Consider the following 21484-nt stretch of genomic DNA (forward strand, 5'->3'; position numbering starts at 1 on the left):
ATTCAACGAGCCTGACTCGAGCAGTTATCTCAGTGTGTGAATGCTGTTACGGGATATATAAGTTTACTACCGTGTGTGTGAAAATGTACACCAGCAAAGGGACTCCTGACACAATATTTCCATGTCTATACAAAATCCCTCTGCTGGTGGAATCAGGTTTGTGTGACATAATTAGCACACAGTGAAAAGACGAGCAGGGAGACTATACAACCCCTTTATTTGGCTGAACCAAAAATATTAGTGGAATTATTAAAAGAAAAGCAAATAAAACTATAAATATAACAAACCAAAACATTGAAAACAGTGGCTTCCTTAGTTCACAGAAACTCAAGTGATAAACATTTTACAATGTTGAGGTGTGGTATGAATCACTGGACATTCAACTAAAGACTGATCGTTGAGAGGCGATGCTGAGACAAATCCAAACCCGTGTCAGTCATTAGGAGAGCCATCGCCCGTATGGAGCTGGACGTTCTTCTACATCAGGTCTGAAGCATACACGATTAAAGATGGTGCAAAAAAAAAAAAAAAAACAGTGATGGATACATGTGATGGAAATTCAGAGGACTGGTCACTGTAGCAAAAAGAAAATATAAAGAAAATGGATGCTGCAGGATTCAGTGACGAATACAATTTAACTCATAAAATAAGTGTGAATCAGGCCAATGGGTGAATGGTTACATACATACATAGATAGTGACTGGCTACTGCATTGTTCCAGCATGTGCAGAGGTAAACATCGTGGGACTACAGGTAGAGGCAGCAGAGAGCACTTTTCATAGACAGTGAGGAGACACGCAGACGTACAGAAACAGACACAGACATTGCTGGGGAGTGGGTACATATTTTAAAAAGTGCGGTGGTGTGACGATGCTCATTTTAGGTGCGGTAGAGCAAGATCCTTTCGGCGCAGTCCTGGCCGACCAGGCCGGCGTACTGCTGCACCTCCGTCTCGTCACTGGAGCCCTTGCGCTTGCGGGAGTAGACTGCGTAGGGCATGACGGTCCGTCTGTATAGCACCAGAGCTCGACCCACGTCCTTCAGCAGTCGAGCGTCTCCTAGACAAAAGCAGGCACATGCGAGAACATATTAAGGACCGGTGTAGACACACAGTAAACATTGTCCTTATTTTCCACCCCGCTCATTTGAGTTAACCTCTGAGTGACTTGGCAGGATTGCGCCATTATTCCGAGAAGCTGTTGGAGGAGCAGAAAGCACCGCATCGTCCCCCACACCGGCAGATCTAATTCCTCCGTGCCCTAAACCTGGAGTTACGGTGCTGCGTAAGCAGGCTAGTTAGCTGGCCTTGTTCATGGGGTCTTGCTCCCCGCTGGTTTGCCAAACTCAGCACCTCATTAGGGTCCTGTGTCATACACTGCCAGCCTCCGTCAGACCAGTAAAAATACTGCTAATCTCTAAAGTGTGTGTTCAGAAGCTACGAATGGTCCTCTGGAGAGTCAGATGGAAACAAGAAAAAAAGGGTGAAACATGTTGACCTGCGCTCTGACACGAAAACTGCTGACTCCAGGAGAGAGAGGCTGAGCCAAAGTCCTCACCGCTGGCGCCGAGAGGACATGTGAGGGGCAGCAAGGAGTATCAACTGAGCCAACTTCACCCACATTTACTCCACACAGGTATGCATGCAAGGCGGTCTCAAAAATCCACAGTAAGCACTCATCACCTTCTAACTCTAGTCAGACAATGAAGACTACTTTAGGTTTTATCACTGACCGGATCGGAGCAGTTTTACCAGTTCCTAACACATGCATCTTATATTTTGTCTACTGAGAAGAATAAGCCTCTACACAATATTTCATCCCATCTGCCTGTCCTTTTTGAAGCAATCAGAGTCTGACCTACATGACATGAAGAGGATGACAAATTTCAGACCATGTGATGGAGTGGAACTGACTCACTAGCTAGGCCCGTCAAACGGGAGCAGGTTAGATGTGGTGTTAATCGAGCCCATTCGCCTCTACCAGACTCCCTGAACACTTCCATGTGGCTCACAGCTGAGCACTCAGGAGGTTGTAATGAGGCAAGTGTACATATTTCTGCCTATTTTCTAAAATATTTACCAAAGTACTGACAAATCCAACCTGGTCATCTAAAAAACTGGAAAAACAAGAGAACTGAGAGAAATTGTGATGTACTGCCAAAAACAAAAGTCTTTTCTCTAAAAAATAACCCTCAGTTTGCAAGACCATAAAGTCACTCCGACTGGACTTTGGATGATACGATCAACTTGTTAAGAGCAATACATGTCAACTACTAAGAGAAGAATTCAGCTGTGTTTTTGAGTCTCCCACGCATCTGATTGACCAATCGGCTTCTATGTTAATCAATATAGCTTTCTAAACCGCTGATTTAACAGCTTGCATGACATAGGCCATGTGTGTAGCCACGACCCGAAGCACATTCTTATGCTTTGCGTCCATTTTTCTCTGTTTAGCTAACTGCAGTCATTGAGTAATGGACTTTGAGCACCTCCAAAACACGAGTGACCGACGCTAAATACTGTACCTGAACGCTTCATGTGTAGACACACAGATGCTGCTGCTGCTGCACAGGCTACACTTCCTGTGCAGACATGCAGTAACACTGTAATGAGTTAAAACAGGCCTAAAATATCATTGAAACACATGATGAGTAAATCAGGAGAGCAGAACCAAAGGTACATTTTGAAATCCCAGCAGTGGTCAAATATTCATGAGTTTCAGAAGATATCCAGTAATCCTAACTATGCATCTACCACTATGGAGTCTAACTTGCACAGATACGACCTGAAAAGCAAGCCAAAGAAAAAAAAAAAAAAAAAAAAAAAGAAGAGCGCTGGGTATGAGCATAAAACCCTCGAGGCTCCATAGCCCCCCCCCCCCCCCCCACCACCACCATAAAGATATTTTCATACTTCAGCTACAATTTTTAAACCACACTGTAGATTCATGTTTTATTTATTAGCTCCATTTCCCTGCTCGGTAAGGCCCTAACCACTGTGTTTTCTCCCCTTCTCAAAAAACTGCTGAGTCACACCATTGAGGAATGGTTGATGCAAACTTTTAAATGAAGTAAATCAGCAGTATGTCGAGTCTCAGCGTGCGGGGAAATAGACTTTAAAAGATGTAAACATGTTATATAATTTCCACACTACCAACATTTTGGCACATGAAGAATTAATGTGTCCTGATGGGGCCAAAGTGAAAATATTTAAACGCCTGATGCTTCCTAACTCGAGCTTCCTTCAGGTCAGGCGCTGTGTGTCTCCTTATGTTCTGTATCATGGTGACAGCTCATTTACACAACAGTTACACTTGTCCAACACTGTCGCTCTGTAAAAAATATGAAGTGAAGCAGCATGAAGCTTTAAGACGGTCTATTAACTGCAGCAGTAATACTGAGCAGAGGTCCTATCTTTCTCTCTTACTCAAGGCAATCCAAACATCCGCCCCTCACGTAAACAACTTTCCTTTTCTTCTTCACTCACTTCAGCCTCCATCAATGCCTCTTCTCATTCTGAGCGGCTCCAGACCTCGTTGCTGTCGGCCCCACCGGACGTGCAGGGACACGCCGCTCCGAGGTCGCTGCTCCTCCGGGTTGGAGTTCAAGGGTCAGGGGGGAGAGGAGTGGTGAGGGTCGGTCAGGGAGTGAGAGGGTCAGGGGGGGGGGGGGGGGTCGGTCAGGGAGTGAGAGGGTCAGGGGGGAGGCTACGGGCCTTGACACCTCGCCACGCTCCTCTTTCTCTTCCCATCCATCTCAGACTTTCTAAACACTTGCTTAACACCGGATGCTGCTCAAAGGTAGGGCCACCGGGTTATGACCACTTCCTATGACCCAATGTTGCAAATCCAAAATAGGGCTTACGCTTGAAAAGAAAAAGGCCAAAACGGTGTTGTAGTGAGTGACTGACTGGGGGGACCTGGGTTCAAGCCCTTGTGTTCGTAGCTGAAAGCCAGACTCCGAAGCTGACCGTGAATTTTGACCTCGAAAGTAAAAGAAGCAAGAAGAGAATTTCCTTCAAATATAAAGGATATGATCATTATTATGCTAATTTAAATGCGGGAAACTTTCCTTCCAAGTATTAAAAGAGCATGATATCCGGGGATTCTCCTGCACGAAACAGAAAGGAGCACTTTTAACTCCCCTCTACTCTGGCTGGGAACATTGGCAGAGGTCAGGCTAAGGAGCAGAGAGGCTGGTGGAGAGCAGAGCAAAGTGGCTCTGACAGTCAGACAAGATATGAAAGTGTATAAAAGCTAGACAGATAGTGGAGAAGGTAAGAGGCTTGGGAGTAATGGTTGGGTGCTATCATGCTAGTGTTGTGTCCCCTACCTGATGTTTTGGCTCAGATACTGTAAAGTCAATCAGTTTGATGTTAAGTGAATGTGTGTCAGAGATTTATAAAACCAAAAGAATACGTCTTTTTGGCATGTCAGATGGCATTATACTTGTCACAGACAAGTATGTGTGTTTATGTAATATGTAATATTATGAATGTGGGTTGGCGCCTGCCAGACCCACTTAAGGTCTTTGGGGTGACCACTTGGGTTGCATATTATTTCCAAATGTTTATACTGCTGAGCGGCCAATGCCCCTACTTCTCTGTCTGCCAAGCAAACACTGATTATGAGTGTGTGAGAGATACTACATCTGGGCTGTATGTGCGTTTGCGAGAGGCCACAACGAAGCTCTCGATGTGTCAGCAGCAGGCATGTAATCAGTGTGAGTCTGCTGTGGAGAGAGCTGTGTAAACTTTAGATTGGCTGTCTTTACACACCTCATTAGGACAGCGCTGGAACCTGGTCACCCTCACGGTCTACATGCACACCCAGCACGCAGCTTCTCAGTGATCTCCGGGTGACCCTTAGAGTTTGAGGCTTTGAAGCAAGGCCTTACTACAATCCTGAGTCTGGGTTTGAGTTAAAACGGATATATTTAAGTTTCCTTTTCATGTTTTTCCAACTCACTCAGACCCGTTGCTCTCAGGTCCAAGTTCTCACTCTCAAGAAAGGAAAGCTATATTGTCAACTTCTGACATGACTGGAGAGTTGTGCTGCGAGTGTAAATGTTATTTTGGTAAGACTTGATTTTGACAGCTCACCACTCTTCAAAGTGCTGAACATAAAATCACTAGTAACATGTATTTAACCAACGACTAGCACATCTGAAGGAGCATTTCCTTCCTATTTAAATGAACAAACAAAGTATCATTTTGACTTGTTTACGAAGCTCTGTGGCATACAGTGCATCAGGAAAGTATTCACAGCGCTTCACTTTTTCCACATTTTGTAATTCCAAAATGGATTACATTCATTTTTTTCCCTCAAAATTCTACACACACCCATAACGATGACGTAAAAAAGTTTTGGGGAATTTTTTGCAAATCTATTAAAAATAAAAAATGAAAAAAATCACATGTACATAAGTATTCGCAGCCTTTGCCATGACACTCAAAACTGAGTTCAAGTGCATCCTGTTTCCACTGATCATCCTTGAGATGTTTCTACAACTTGATTGGAGTCCACCTGGTAAATTCAGTTGATTGGACATGATTTGGAAAGACACACACCGTCTATATAAGGTCCCACAGTTGACAGTGCATGTCAGAGCACAAACCAAGACATGAAGTCCAAAGAATTGTCTGTAGACCTCCGAGACAGGATTGTATCAAGGCACAGATCTGGGGAAGGGTACAGAAAACTTTCTGCAGCATTGAAGGTCCCAATGAGCACAGTGGCCTCCATCATCCGTAAATGGAAGAAGTTTGGAACCACCAGGACTCTTCCTAGAGTCGGCCGCCCGGCCAAACTGAGCGATCGGGGGAGAAGGGCCTTCGTCAGGGAGGTGACCAAGAACCCGATGGTCACTCTGACAGAGCTCCAACGTTGCTCTGTGAAGAGAGGAGAACCTTCCAGAAGGACAACCATCTCTGCAGCACTCCACCAAGCAGGCCTGTATGGTAGAGTGGCCAGACGGAAGCCACTCCTCAGTAAAAGGCACATGACAGCCCACCTGGAGTTTACTAAAAGGCCCCTGAAGGACTCTCAGACCATGAGAAACTAAATTCTCTGGTCTGATGAAACAAAGATTGAACTCTTTGGCCTGAATGCCAAGTGTCATGTTTGGAGGAAACCAGGCACCGCTCATCACCTGGCCAATACCATCCCTACAGTGAAGCATGGTGGTGGCAGCATCATGCTGTGGGGATGTTTTCAGCAGCAGGAACTGGGAGACTAGTCAGGATGGAGGGAAAGATGAATGCAGCGATGTACAGAGACATCCTTGATGAAAACCTTCTCCAGAGAGCTCTGGACCTCAGACTGGGGCAAAGGTTCATCTTCCAACAGGACAACGACCCGAAGCACACAGCCAAGATAACAAAGGAATGGCTTTGGGACAACTCTGTGAATGTCCTTGAGTGGCCCAGGCAGAGCCCAGACTTGAATCAGATTGAACATCTCTGGAGAGATCTGAAAATGGCTGTGCACCAACGCTCCCCATCCAACCTGATGGAGCTTGAAAGGTCTTGCAAAGAAGAATGGGAGAAACTGCCCAAACATAGGTTTGCCAAGCTTATAGCATCATACTCAAAAAGACTTGAGGCTGTAATTTCTGCCAAAGGTGCTTCAACAAAGTATTGAGCAAAGGCTGTAAATACTTATGTACGTATTATATTTTCATTCTTTATTTTTAATAGATTTGAAAAAATTTGAAACAAACTTTTTTTCACTTTGTCATTATGGGATATTGTGTGTAGAATTTTTGAGGAAAAAAATTAATTTAATCCATTTTGGAATAAGGCTGTAACATAAAATGTGGAAAAAGTGAAGCACTGTGAATACTTTCTGGATGCACTGTATATCGCATTTGAACCCATCTATTTTAGCTGTTTATACAAACATGTTGATAGGGTTACTGACTAAAGTTTGATGAGCTGTACTTGATTAGTATTTCATATAAATTATGATTCTGTTGTTAGTCAACGGAACTAAGTGGCTACACTAATAGGTTGTCCATTGAATCAGTTGTTGTTGACAGACAGCTGATACACCTCCACATTAAATATGTCCTAAAACAGCAAAGTCATCAGAAAGTGGACGAGCATAGTTTGACACTTACTTCATAAAGCACTTTAAAGCCCCTGTTCCACTGCTAGTAGGGTTAGGGTTAAAGTAAATAGTCACAATCACTGTGTGCACCACATGTGTCACACTGTACAAACCTGCTATTGTTAACTAGCCAAGCTACTGCAGCAGCTGCAATTTGTATTTATTCATTGGACAACTTGCTTAATGGCAACCTGCAATACCAAGGCATGGTCTGTTGAGGAGGTGTCTGGTTGCTGATGAAACAATTCAGCGGGTTGAAGATGATTTTAAGGCAGTTCCATGTGAAGACAATTCATTCAGGAGGAACTATCTGCGGTGGGAAAACAAAATCCAGGGGGAGTCTAATAATCGACTATTTCCCAATGACTATCAAATAGTACATATGCTTGAACTTTACAAAAGATGCACTGGAGATTCCCACACAATCACATATGGTCAGGAGTTTCCCAAGACTAATGCCTTTTTTTTGTATTATTATTTTGGGCAAAAACAAGCCACATATTACCAAACCTCAATATTGGACAGGTCCACAAGCCCCATCAGAGTACCATGCTGCTAAACTGTGAAACACACTGGTCAGACTGGCCTGGTGACTGACTGACCATTGGGTGCATTTCTGGGAAAGACGGAAATCTCCATCAGACAGGCAGAGGCCCTCTTTAGCCGCAGATCAACCGCACCGCTTGGCAAAAGACCTGAGAGCGAACCATCGAGACAGCTCGCACTGAAATGTAATGACACCACGTTTGGACAGCTAGGCCTGAAATAATGCCCGGCCCCGTCCAAGGTCAACAGTCCACGCAGGAATGGAGGCACCACAAGAACCACAGACACACAAACACACACCGGCCACAGTGAAAATTGCCAACTCCGAGTCCTGTACTTTGTCCTCAGTAATTTGTGCCTACTCAAGGATTAGTGGTAAGATTGACAGGAAAAGGTCAGACCCACCACTGGCTAAATTGTTAATGGCACCAATGTAAATGACCAGCCAACTAATGGTCCTTTAAATGCCTTTATTTCTCCTGGGTGTGGTGCTTTCTTTATTTGAGTCAACAACTAAAGCAAGCCAGTAATCAGAAATGAGAGTAGAATCCTTATTTCCTTCAGACCTGTGATTTAGATTGTTTACAGATGGTGAACTTCGTGCCCAAAAAGTTTACCTCAGAGCACAATCTGACTCCTGAAATAGAGGACAGAAAAACAGGGCATGAATGCCAGAGAGCTCAATTGTGTTGAATTCCACCTCACTGCATGGCACCACGTCCAAGTATAACCTCACTACAACAAAGTCTTGTTCTGTGTCTCCACAGTGACATATCCCTCCTTCCTCCTCCACCTCCCCATCAATCTTCCATTTGATTGTACTTCTCTCTCTTCCGGTGCCAGCACGCTTCCCCTCGGTATAAAAACATTTTTATCACTTGTCCCCCATCTCTCCCTCTTCCTCTATATCTCCCTCTCTCTTACCCCCGCTGTATCAGCCCCAGTCTATTTGAAAATCAAACTCTTGTCCTCTCACATCTCCTGTTACTGTTGATCAGTGGCTCTTTCCTGTCTGGTGCCTGTTCGGTGATGCAGAATAATGAAGAACAGTAAACAGGAGATGGCTGGCCTCTGTGCACTCAACCAGCCGGGCTACAAGTTCATAAGTATGTATGTATGCATGTTTAGACCCATGCATAATGCTCACACATACCAACACTCTTTATTCATCTCCTTTGATCATTTTTGTGATACAGAGTACAGTAAACCTTATTTTCGATTGGTACATTTATCTTTTCAAACCTAAGCAGTGTCACATCCATGAACGAAATGTTCATAAACATGTAGAATTATCACAGGAGAGACAGCAGTCAGACATTTAGGAATTAAGGAGACAGATTCTTTTTTCAATAATTTCCAACTCCTTTCGACTCTTATTCAACACTCTGACTGACCCTCATCTTTCACCCCGCAGCCGCCTGCCAGTCCACATTCTGTGTGTGGTTTATCACTGCTGATATCACGATTCATAATAACAACATGGTCCTACCAAAGTGACTGTGTTGGCTCTGCTTTCCCTCTGCTAAAACATCATGGGGAGAGAAGACTGTGTGATCAGAGTTGCTGGCCTCCTGTTTATCCCTGTACTGCTTTGACTGCTTTGAAAAAAAAGCCCATATTTTTCAATACACCATGACAGTGACACCGGATCAGATGTTAACACGGAGTTCATGGGTTCACCCAGAAAAGCATGTACAAAAAAAAAAAACCCAGAAGACCAAACTCAGAGCAGCAGATCTGTATGTTTTGTAATGTCAGAAATGCATAAAACTATCTGGGAACGTTTTTTTTAGTTTTCTCCAGACATTAAGTGCCTCAAACAAGTAACGATAACCAAGGACACGTACCTGCATCAGGATCCTGGTTGAGACGAGCGTAGTGGGAGTTCTCCAGTTCGGGTAGGCATCGCTCTATTGATACCCAGACATAGGTTTCTGGGCACAGGAGGTCTGAAGGCCGGTACTGCCCCTGGGAAATGAAAACGAGACAGAGACAGAAGGTTAACAATGCTGCACAACTCATCTTTATCTGGCAAAAATAACAAACATTTTAACAATTATCACTGCTTCTTTCATGTGAAAATGTCCTGCTTCTTTTAATTTGGCCATAAATTAAACATCCCAGGATCTTTACTGTTTGTGAGAAACAACAAGTACAGATAAGAACTTGTTGCAATGCAAGTAACACCATTGTCACACCATGCTAGTGATCATTTTTTAGTTTAAGGATTGACAAGTTGTAAACTGTCTCCAGGATAAAGGTGAGGGTTGAGACCGGCATCAGACTCCCCTCTGTTAAGGCTCTTTGTTTGAGCTATGCTTTCCCGTATCAGGAGTGTTACGTTGTCTGCAGTGTTGAGCAGGAAATGTAAATCATCAGCATATTGTAATGTGTGCTTGTGAAATAAGTACAAGACTGTATTTGACCTAACATGTTGGATGGAGAGTAAACCAAGCTGAACAAAAACAGCTGTAAGGCATAGAGAAAAAAAATGAGTAAGGGGTTGAATGAACCGAAAAGGAGGAGAAAGAGACTCCATTGTCAGGGAACCTGGGTTCTATCACACGGCTCCAAACAAATACAAACTGCTGCGGAAGCTCTGTAAACAAGCAGGCGCCTGGAACCGGGCCGCTGCACTGCCTCAACACACACACACAGCAATGTTTATAGTTTATGTGACATTAAACTGTAGGACAAAGACTCCAGCATTTCATGAGCGCACTCTTTATACACAACTGAGGTCAAAAAGCACCGAATGATTAAACGTAGAGCAGAAAAACACAGTTGTCATAAAGACCTCAAAATAAGCAAGACAAAGGAAATACCATCCCTGGAAAATATTGTTATACAAGCGCGCTGACCACGACCCGTCTGTCAGTGGGCCTATATGGAAAATATGCTGCTTGTTTTCACATGCAGGAGAGGATGCCATGAGAATGAACTAGGCTGCTTCATGGTTAGGAAAAACAATAATTTGTTGAACGGTGGGGTCCTCATCATCCTTTTTCTATGCCACAAAATTATAAAAAGAGGTGCAGCAAAAGGTCAAAAATAAACCACTAAATTCTATTATTTGTGAAAAAAAAAAAAGTACAAGCAAATACCAACGTACAGGCTGTAAAGAAGAAAAAAAAAAAGAGGAATTCAGAACGAAGCAAAAGACACTAACATGCTTTAAGTGCTTCTGCTAACAGATGGCTGGTGGAGGAATGCTGTGCATCCGTAGTACAAACTCATCGGATGCTCTCCATGTCCCAACAACCTGCAGCCTTCTACCGCTGTCAGCACAATTAGCTTGACACTCTCACACCCTGCCTCACCTCTATAGACTCCTTCAACACCGCACTGAGACACACCCCTCTATATGCAAGAACACACACCTGCCTGGTGACACTGTGAGATGCACATACTTCCTGCTATAGGCTTCTGCACCCTGACACTGAACCTCAGCTCAACCGGAGTATGTGGAGGGAGAAACAGGGCAGAAACAGAGGTGTGAAGGGAGTTCAGCCTTTAAAGAGTGAGAGAGATGGGAGAAGAACGAAAACATGAAATGACAGACCGATGAATAAGCTAGTATCCAATGAGTAAAAGCCTTGCATTGGTGTGTATTTGTAACAGAAATAAAGTGGATTCCTCATGTCTGCAGACCTATATTTTGTGTTCACAGTTTTAAAATGATATATCCATCCCTTTGCTGTCACCTTTCAGACAGAGAGCCTTATCTAACCAAAATGAGACACAGAGTCTGGTTATGGCACGAGTACAATTCCTCAACTCTCCCCAATTGAAGAGGAGAGAAAATGAAGGACACAGTTATTAGTGGTCTGGAAAGAGGAGAGAGAAACGAAGAATAAAGAGGGAAAAGAAAAAGCTTGGTTTGCCACCACCTATATCTCAGCTTCTTCTCTGCATTGGACTGAAACCAAAGACGAATCTCACCACTGACTTTCTTCCCATCAATTTTTTTTTTTTTTTTTTTTTACTTTCCCTGGTTGACTTGAAAGCCCTGTAATTCACAGCTCCCCCTGCAGATTATCTGGCTGGTCTTCAGCCCTGTGCTGTCTGCTTGTGTATCAGTTCGCCCCAAACATATCCATCTCTTTGTCTAACAGTTACTAAAACCAGCAGAGAATGAAGTTATGGTTTCCTGAAACTTAGAAGACTGCACATTGTAACAGCCAATCTAATAGCTGGAAGTGAGATGGCCTATTGCTTGAAATCCATGTTCCTGAGAGGCTGTTAGCTCAGCAAGTGGCATAAAGAGGCCACAGGAAGTGCTGGTGAAACTCTGTAAATGGCCAGAAAGCAACATGATTCGGTTTCGGTGTGTGTTTGGTTCTGTGTTTTTGCTTGACAGAGTGCCCAGAATAAGGTTTTTCCAGACAAATACAATCTTTTTGGTTTGGTCCTCCTCTCTTGAAGCTCTGTCCCTCCCTTTGTAGGTGCCTAAAATCCTTCCACACAAACCAATCCATCACCATCCCACCATCCTTCGCTCCTTCCCATGCTCGCATGTTCAGGCGGATACGGAGGTGCTGCAGATGACTGACAAGCTCTAAAAGGCTCATTTAGAGAGATGCAGGATAAAAAAAAACTTAGCAGGGAAAGAGGAAGACATGTCCAAACTTCAGCTGAGAGACTTGGCTGCCATCAGAGGTGTGAGAAATGAGAAGGAGATAGGACGGAGACACGGAGGAGCGAGAGAAAATTAGGTGCAGATGAGCAAAGAGATGTTATTTAACGTCATCGAGACATGGGCTGAGTCGAGCTGATGGAAGTGATAGGAGCCGTCTGAGTGCCAGGATGAAGGGGCCCAGCACGGAGAGGGGATGTTGAAAGCCAGGGATGAAGAAAGAGATAGAAATGGGGGGGAAGATTGAGACAACAGAAAAAACAGATGAGTGGGGCTGCATTCAAGTTGCCACATAAATGAGGAGAGCCTTAATAAAATGAAAACCTCACATTTACAAGTGAGAAACTCTCAGCCATTTTAATTTGTTGTTTTTGCCACGTTTGTTAATGAATGTGCGGGGGTCACTGTTTATAGGAAAGCAATCTGCTACAGTGCAGGTTTTCCAGTGAACTGAATTTTAACAAGGCAGAGAGGAAAATTACTCAACTTCATTTGAATAACAAGCTGCCACAGTGTAAACTGTTACACAGCCTCAATCATCTCAACTAAACAAACACACATCTCCACGGTGCTTGACAAAAAGTCACACAATACTTTGCAGATCTATCACTTCAAGCCTGTAGGTGACACAGCATCACTCATTCTTCTCAGGTCACACACACACATACAGATAGCAGAGGCCCTGCTGTCACACTCCACTTTATTACCAACTGACTCAAACAGTAACTGTACCCTTGTTCCTCCACATTATGCACCCTCTCCTCCCTATTTCTGTCTTAGTTTCTCACACACCTCGAGATAGGGAGCAATGCCCCAGGCCCATACCTGTGATTTATATGAAAAGCAATTAATCAGACCCATAAATGGAGTGCTTCGCTGCAGCCAAGGAATCCTCATGAAAATCTACACCTCTTTTTGCCTTCTGCTTCTTGTCTTCCTCCCGGTCTAACTCTACAACGGTATGTGTAGAGTGGAGACGACTTCTATCTAACAAAAGACCAAAAGTCTTGCTCTCATCCCCAGGTTGTCAAAAAAATTGTAGAGCATTGATTTTTATTAAAAAAAAGAAAGAAAAAAAAGAAGCAGCACAAATTCACAGCAATCACACTCTGACTGATTCTAGCTCATAAAACTTTAACATTTAACAGTGGAGCAGCAGTTCTCAACTGGTGTGTGCATTAAACAAAGTACAGAGGGGGAAAAAGGTCAAGCTTTTATTGTGAAGTCCACAGAACTTCTGCTGCTGCACTTATATTTTGAAGGACATACATTTCTCATGATGCAGTATGCATGCAGCAGCTGTTTGCTGTAAGGAAAAACCAAAACTCACGTCGTTAGATCAATAGGTAGTTCTTAATTGACCAATTGCGAACAAGACTAATATTAGGTTGTTTTTTTCAATTTTACATTTCATACAGTTACATTTTTATTTTTGAAACTTAATGAGCATAACCAGTTTAAATTTGTTTGAAAAGCATACAGTGCATCTGGAAAGTATTCACAGCGCTTCACTTTTTCCATTTTGTTATGTTACAGCCTTATTCCAAAATGGATTAAATTAATTTTTTTCCTCAAAATTCTACACGCAATATCCCATAATGACAAAGTGAAAATAGTTTGTTTCAAATTTTTGCTAATCTATTAAAAATAAATAAAGAAAATATACACGTACATAATTATTCACAGCCTTTGCTCAATACTTTGTTGAAGCACCTTTGGCAGAAATTACAGCCTCAAGTCTTTTTGACTATGATGCTATAAGCTTGGCACACCTATTCTTGGGCAGTTTCTCCCATTCTTCTTTGCAAGACCTTTCAAGCTCCATCAGGTTGGATGGGGAGCGTTGGTGCACAGCCATTTTCAGATCTCTCCAGAGATGTTCAATCTGATTCAAGTCTGGGCTCTGCCTGGGCCACTCAAGGACATTCACAGAGTTGTCCCAAAGCCATTCCTTTGTTATCTTGGCTGTGTGCTTCGGGTCGTTGTCCTGTTGGAAGATGAACCTTTGCCCCAGTCTGAGGTCCAGAGCTCTCTGGAGCAGGTTTTCATCAAGGATGTCTCTGTACATTGCTGCATTCATCTTTCCCTCCATCCTGACTAGTCTCCCAGTTCCTGACACTGAAAAACATCCCCACAGCATGATGCTGCCACCACCATGCTTCACTGTAGGGATGGTATTGGCCAGGTGATGAGCGGTGCCTGGTTTCCTCCAAACATGACGCTTGGCATTCAGGCCAAAGAGTTCAATCTTTGTTTCATCAGACCAGAGAATTTAGTTTCTCATGGTCTGAGAGTCCTTCAGGTGCCTTTTGGTAAACTCCAGGTGGGCTGTCATGTGTCTTTTACTGAGGAGTGTCTTCCGTCTGGCCACTCTACCATACAGGCCTGCTTGGTGGAGTGCTGCAGAGATGGTTGTCCTTCTGGAAGGTTCTCCTCTCTTCACAGAGCAACGTTGGAGCTCTGTCAGAGTGACCATCGGGTTCTTGGTCACCTCCCTGACGAAGGCCCTTCTCCCCCGATCGCTCAGTTTGGCCGGGCGGCCGACTCTAGGAAGAGTCCTGGTGGTTCCAAACTTCTTCCATTTACGGATGATGGAGGCCACTGTGCTCATTGGGACCTTCAATGCTGCAGAAAGTTTTCTGTACCCTTCCCCAGATCTGTGCCTTGATACAATCCTGTCTCGGAGGTCTACAGACATTTCTTTGGACTTCATGGCTTGGTTTGTGCTCTGACATGCACTGTCAACTGTGGGACCTTATATAGACGGTGTGTGTCTTTCCAAATCATGTCCAATCAACTGAATTTACCAGGTGGACTCCAATCAAGATGTAGAAACATCTCAAGGATGATCAGTGGAAACAGGATGCACCTGAGCTCAATTTTGAGTGTCATGGCAAAAGCTGTGAATACTTATGTACGTGATTTTTGTTGTTGTTTGTTTTTGATTTTTAATAGATTTGCAAAAATTTCAAATTTTTTTATTTCATGTTGTCATTATGGGGCATTGTGTGTAGAATTTTGAGGGAAAAAATTAATTTAATCCATTTTGGAATAAGGTTGTAATATAACAAAATGTGGAAAAAGTGAAGCGCTGTGAATACTTTCCGGATGCACTGTATATGCCTGTAGTTTAAGGTGAGTCTGCCTTTTTATTTTATCAGGTTTTTTTGCCCTTTAGTTGTATTTTTTGGGGGCTTAATTCATGTTGTTATGCATTACAGCACTACTTTTTGTGGAATAAATTTATGTGGCTAAAAAGTTTCAAAAATTTGGGTCCTGATTTAATGACTAAGAAAAATGTGGGTCCTGAGGCTACAACAGTTGAGAGCCACTGCTCCGAAGCATCGCATGTTTAATGCTTCTGGAAACAGTAAAGTGGGTTTGTGTGGAATATTACTCTCAATATTATAAAAATGCAGCAACCTTATGCTAAGATATTATCTCGTGGCATCAAAGAGACTTTTTGAGGATGAGATCACTCTGTGCTTTGCAGCCGCACAGCACTGTCATGGTTCAAAGTGATCCTCTTTCAGTCTTGCCAGACCTAAAGACAGGGGGTGGACTCAGTGTCCTAGTAAGAGGGTTTCCCTGCCTCCAACTGTATGACTTTACACCCACATCTGCTGCTCATTTCCTGCTCATATCTCCCGTTGAGTTTTCACGCACCCTACCCCTGCTGAGGTATCACTGTATGTTTGTGTGTGCACAAATCAGGCACTGTGCACAATCTCTAAATGCAATGTTAATGAGTCTGTTCTTGTTATCGCTATCGGTACAGCTAAAACCAGCACACGAAAGAGCATTACGTTCTACAGTAATGTGGTGGTCAGCTGAACACCTACCTCAGTATGAGACTGAGTGGCTCCAGGAGTGTGATGTAAGGGTGGTCACAGAAAAGATGAGGTCACTAATGGTAGACCACGCTCTGGCAAAAGATACATTATCCAAAAATAACAGGCAATACAAAAAGGAGCCTGTTTTATTTAATATCGTAGGTCAAGCATAAACACAATAGTGGCGGGGATATTATGTGAGGACCAGTAGGTCATGAACTCTGAGACAGAAACAAACATTTGACCCAAACGGACAAATACGGTCAACATGTCGCGTTTGTGGTGTGTGCTATTCAGCTGGCTGTCACCCAGGACAAGCCTGAGCTTGGAAGGTATACAAAGAAGCCTAGTGTGACCCAGAGCCAGGCAGACCTAACGTAGGCTGGCCCGGGCCAGCACTCTGACCCAGGGTCACACTCAGCCAATCTAAGTCAAAAAACAATAAACACAGGCCCTGATCCCTACATCCATACTCTCTCCCAAACATATAGCTTTCACAAGACACCCCCTCTATCATCCCAAGACTGTTGACACACATACGTTCTTGCCCAGACAAGGGGGCACGGCCTGGGGGCCTCCGGCTGCTGACGGACACGCGTAAACAGCACGGCTCACAGAAACACACATGCAGCTACGCAAATAAGACTAAAAACCGAGCAGACTGGACGAATAGCAACACTGAAAGACAAGTCCAAACAAGCTGCGTTTCATAACAGTGGCTCACACAGACATACTTTCACCACAGCCTGTGACAATATGTATATATGCAATTGTGTGTGTATGTGTTGAGGTCTGCGTGTGAGGGCCCCGAATCCGTCTGGGGTCCGCGTTTGGGGAGATTTACGCTAACTGCTGCTGTTTAAACACTCGGGGCCCACCAAGGCCTTTTCACCCTACTCAACACATTACCACAGGACGACCTTCAAATAAAGTATCCAGGCTGGCAAGTTCTTTCCCCCCTTGGGCCCCAAGATAGCCCCCACAATTTCTTCCACCCTCCCCACTCTGTCCCAGCACTCCCTCGCCTGGCGATGCATCACGGCTCCACGGATGACAGGTTAATGAGGAGAAAATATTTTTACAGGATCGCATTTCGACGAAGCCCTGAGAACCAATGGCAGCGCTTTTATGGGCATCAGCTCACAAACTGGGCACTTTTATCTCTTTATCTCCTCTGGTCTTTATGGGCAGCCGAGCTGTTATGCCTGTCTGACACAGACCACAGCTTACTGCCTCACAGTCAGAGCCACAGCCCCTAATCTTGGTCTTAAAACCCCACCTCAGACTTCCAACGGCAAGACCAAACCCAACACCTTCACCCACACTTCTTAAGTCTACAACTGCATTTCTGAGGGCAGCTCATTCTGTCCAGTAGTGCTTATCAAAGATCTGAACACATTCCCTTGCCAAAAAGAAACCAGGCGTTTCAGACAAAGCAGTGCAGCTGCAGCAGGTTTGAAAATAAATAGTGATGAAGTTAATGGCAAGGCAAACACCTCAGGCTGGCAGCTGGAGGGCCCTGGATCTACTCAGCATGACACCATCTTCAAACTCAAATTTTTGCCCTTGTGACCCTCAGACCTCCCCCTTGCTTGTACCCTCCTGCCGCCCGCCTTCCCCCGCAACTCTGTCCTTCCACCAGCAGTAAGACCGAGTTGCCTGACCCGACCCTTTGAACTCTGCTCCCTCAGACCCTCACCCTGTCAGCGCTCCTCTTAGGGGGTGCCAAGCAGCGGCTGGTCCAAGACCATGCTGTAACCTGTTAATGATTTGTTAAAAACACAACCATGGCAAGACAGAGGCCTAAAACAGAAGAGAAATTATCAAAAACTTTAAACAAATGTTTCTGCTGAGAGGTGCACTGTTGGTGGTCTCCTGTCGAGCTAAATCAAACAACGCTGTTTCTGTCAGAAAGGCTCCAATTTACAACGGGGGGGGGGGGGGCTGGAAGGCAGCAAAAGGGGCTATGCTTTAACTTATAAATTTCACAGAGGGGGTGAAAATGGGCCTAGTTGGGTTTGATCTTATTTTGATGGGCATAGCTTTTTAACATGAGGATTGCTGGAAGGTTGTGCTGCTGGCATGGTAGAAATATCTTCTGCGAACCAAGTGAAGGAAAAGAAAACAGGAAAGAAAAGGAGGGCAAAAGAAATAAAACTATTCCAGTAAAGACATGAGAAAGACCAGTCTACGTTGCACGGCCTGACCGCAGTAATTTTATACCAACACTTGGACTGGGTCTCGTTCAAAAACTCTCAATCCGAGTACTGGTGCTGATACTTCGACTTCAGTACCGGTTCCTGAATGATATTTTTTTCATTACCAATTTTACTAAATCAATTTTAAGGAAAAGAATATAACAACACATTATGATAGAGGTACAAATCTGTAGTATTCATGCAGTTTAGAGGGGCTGAGTGTAACCCAGGTAGTTTTCTGTAGCTACAATTAACAGATGTCCACCCAAATGCTCTACATGCAAGTTATCACTCGTCACTAAAATATACTGATGTTTCCTCATCACATCACAGGGAAGCTATTGCTTGAAGCTACAATTTACCGATGTTACCTAAACGCCTCAAATGCTATCAGTAGACATTAGCTAGCCGGCTAAGAGAAGCCTCTAGTCCCCCAGTTACAAGCAAACTCAGGTGTGTGGCCAAATTTTTTTTCCAAAAGAGCGAAATAAGGCGTACTAATGTTACATTCACTTACTTAAGTAGAAATGTAGGTATTTATCTATGTGGGCGGGCATCCAAATTAGAAGCTATGTATGGTAAATGCTGACGCTAGTGAGATTTATTCCTGTGTAAATGTAGAAAAAAGTATGGTAGATGTTAAAATTTAATACCAAATGCTAAGGTATGTTTTGATACTAATGAAGCAATTTGGTCAGTGACAAAAGCATTGAAGTTCGGTACCCAGCTCGAACCACCACTATTTTAGCTATTATGACTTACTGCATCTAAGCAAGCAGTTGTCAGTTGGAGACATGGGATCCCCACTACTGCAAAAATAGATATCACCCCTGCATGTTAGCCTGGTAATAAAATTTGAGTAAATGAACTAAAATTTGTTGCCAATGGTTGTTTTTTTTAATCTCTGAATGGAATCAGTTGACAGTTCCTTCAGTCTTTACTCTCTTTCAATCTTTCATCCCAACCAGCAGGATGGCTGGTTTCTTGAACAGTTGCTGAAAGAAGAACAGAAAACAAAAAAAGAGAGGGCGAGAACAAGGGGGGGGAAAGGGGTGGCTGAACTGTGCCTGGACCTGTAGCATCTGTGAAGCGTAAGACGACAGTTTCCCATAAACACTCCCGTTCATTGGAAACTTTTTCAACAAGATTCGTCAAACTCTATTAGGTTTACACAAGGAGCACAACAATAACAAACAAAAAGTAGCAATGCCCTCATGAACAAATCTAGTGCTTCCTAAAAAACTGCAGCTGCGTACCTCTGTGGGAAACACCCATCTCTAGATACCTCAAATTCACTCACTGTCACTCTTAATCTGCCCAGATGTTCAACAAGTGACACGCAGAATGTGTGAGGTCACACACGTACACATAACATACTGTCTGATTGGGCCCCTTTGAGTGAAAATAACATGCATGCAGAGTCCTGATAGCTATGGCTGGGAGGCTTTCAGCATGTCATAACCTGCCACTGCTGGAGAGGAGGCAGTGTGTTTGAGGGAAGATTTATTACATTAATATACACTTCTGGTTATGAGTGACACTGCAATGATTCAGAGTATTGTTTTTCTTTTTGGACAAGGTATTCTGGATTAATTTCAAATGAAATTAAATTAGTGAGAAAAAGAATTAAGCCTAGAAGAAATGGATCGCTATTTACCTTTAAAAAAACAAACATCTGTGTGCAGGTGTGTGTATGTGTGTGTCTTGACAAAATGAGGTCCGGCATACATTCCTAGGTTGGGAGGAACTTTGTCATGTCTAATTGATGTCATGAGAACCGAGATCATGCAGCAGGTGACAGAAAAGCCCCTGAGGCAGACACACACTGATTAAGGAAAACATTAGCATGGCAGCAACAGACCAAGTCCAACATCAAGTTCTTTAATCAGTCTTAACCTAACACACTCTTTCACACAGTGGCTGACACCTGGATGGATTCATTTCAGGCCTGCCGAATTCAAAAGCTTTAGCCAACTGGAAAACTGCTGGCTGTTGCTAGAGAACTGACTGGCTCTCTGACACTGTTTGTTGTTTGTGAGTGAGGAGGAGTTGGGTTGAAAAGGAACGGAGGTGCAGCTGCCGCGAAAAGGGCTCTTTAAAAGTCAGTGAAGTACCACCGGGAAACGAATAATCCTTTTCATCTCACCTCCTTTTCTCATTTGGCACCCATTTTGTCACTCCTTTTTTCCCTCTCCATCTGTCCTCTTCCTCCTCTTTTCACTCATTTTAACTCACTCATTCTTTCTTTTTCTCTGTGGAAAATGTAATGGTTTCCTGGGCTCAGAGCAAGACATTCTTTCACTGTGAACAATAATAACAAGAGTAAGAGCTCCTTCATGTAACTCTCTCACCAAGCGGCTAGAACTAGGTCTTCTGTCTGAATGTGTACTCTGTGTGTGTGTGTGTGTGTGTGTGTGTGTGTGTGTGTGTGTGTGTGTGTGTGTGTGTGTGTGTGTGTGTGTGTGTGTGTGTGTGTGTGTGTGTGTGTGTGTGTGTGTGTGTGTGTGTGTGTGTGTGTGTGTGTGTGTAACACTTGAACAGTGCTCGAAATGTTAAGACCAGGTACTGCATTGGTAAAGCCAAGTGGGTGAACGTCTCATTTGTTATCATCAAAGTCTGCTTATTCACTACTCAAAAGTAACTTACACAGACAAGTGCTCAGACATACACACACCTCTGCAAATAAATGGAAAAACACTACAACGTGGCATGGATCTACTCTTTGTTCTCTAAAAGGTGGAAATTTATAAAATAAAACCTGATGAAATCCTGAGTACATTTTGCAAGATGCTGAAGCTGGATGGTGCAGTTATGGGAGGACAAAGGAATATAAAAACAGTAAGAGAAACCGGAGAGTTGGTGTGCAGGTTAAGGCACTTAAAACTTTAACAGCTAACAGACAGACACTTTAATGCAGAGTTCAACTTAACCACTGGTATTTATGAAAGTCCATAAGTTATGGCAGCATCCAGGTACAATAATACTGCAAAAAGAAAGAGTTTTACTGAGTATGCAGAGAAAGGCTTCTTTGTTAATGAAGCCCCACTAACTGTGTGTGCACCACTCTCCTGTCACCGGGCACAAGTGGAAGGCTGCAGTACACTTGTGCAACACTAGATGTACACTGTCAACATTTGTTCACATTTGACCATAATCCACCCAAAC

The 21484-nt window shown here is 43.6% G+C and overlaps 1 protein-coding gene across 4 annotated transcripts in view; it reads right to left on the minus strand.

Annotated features, from left to right (window-relative positions):
- Nucleotides 1-200: 200 nt before the first annotated feature.
- Nucleotides 201-21484, minus strand: part of LOC138616043 (arginyl-tRNA--protein transferase 1) — a 55791-nt gene continuing 34507 nt past the window's right edge. For all 4 annotated transcript variants that reach the window (XM_069690046.1, XM_069690044.1, XM_069690043.1 and 1 more), the window contains 2 exons: nt 9500-9620; nt 201-1058 (listed from right to left, as the gene is read on the minus strand). In XM_069690046.1, coding sequence (XP_069546147.1) covers nt 880-1058; nt 9500-9620 — 300 coding nt within the window. In that variant the 3' untranslated portion in view covers nt 201-879. The remainder of the gene's footprint in view (nt 1059-9499; nt 9621-21484) is intronic.

Source organism: Brachyistius frenatus, unplaced genomic scaffold, assembly GCF_029030835.1.
Source record: "Brachyistius frenatus isolate BFR_SWC_R1_liver_20210118 unplaced genomic scaffold, ASM2903083v1 Contig_8, whole genome shotgun sequence".
NCBI lineage: Eukaryota > Metazoa > Chordata > Actinopteri > Embiotocidae > Brachyistius > Brachyistius frenatus.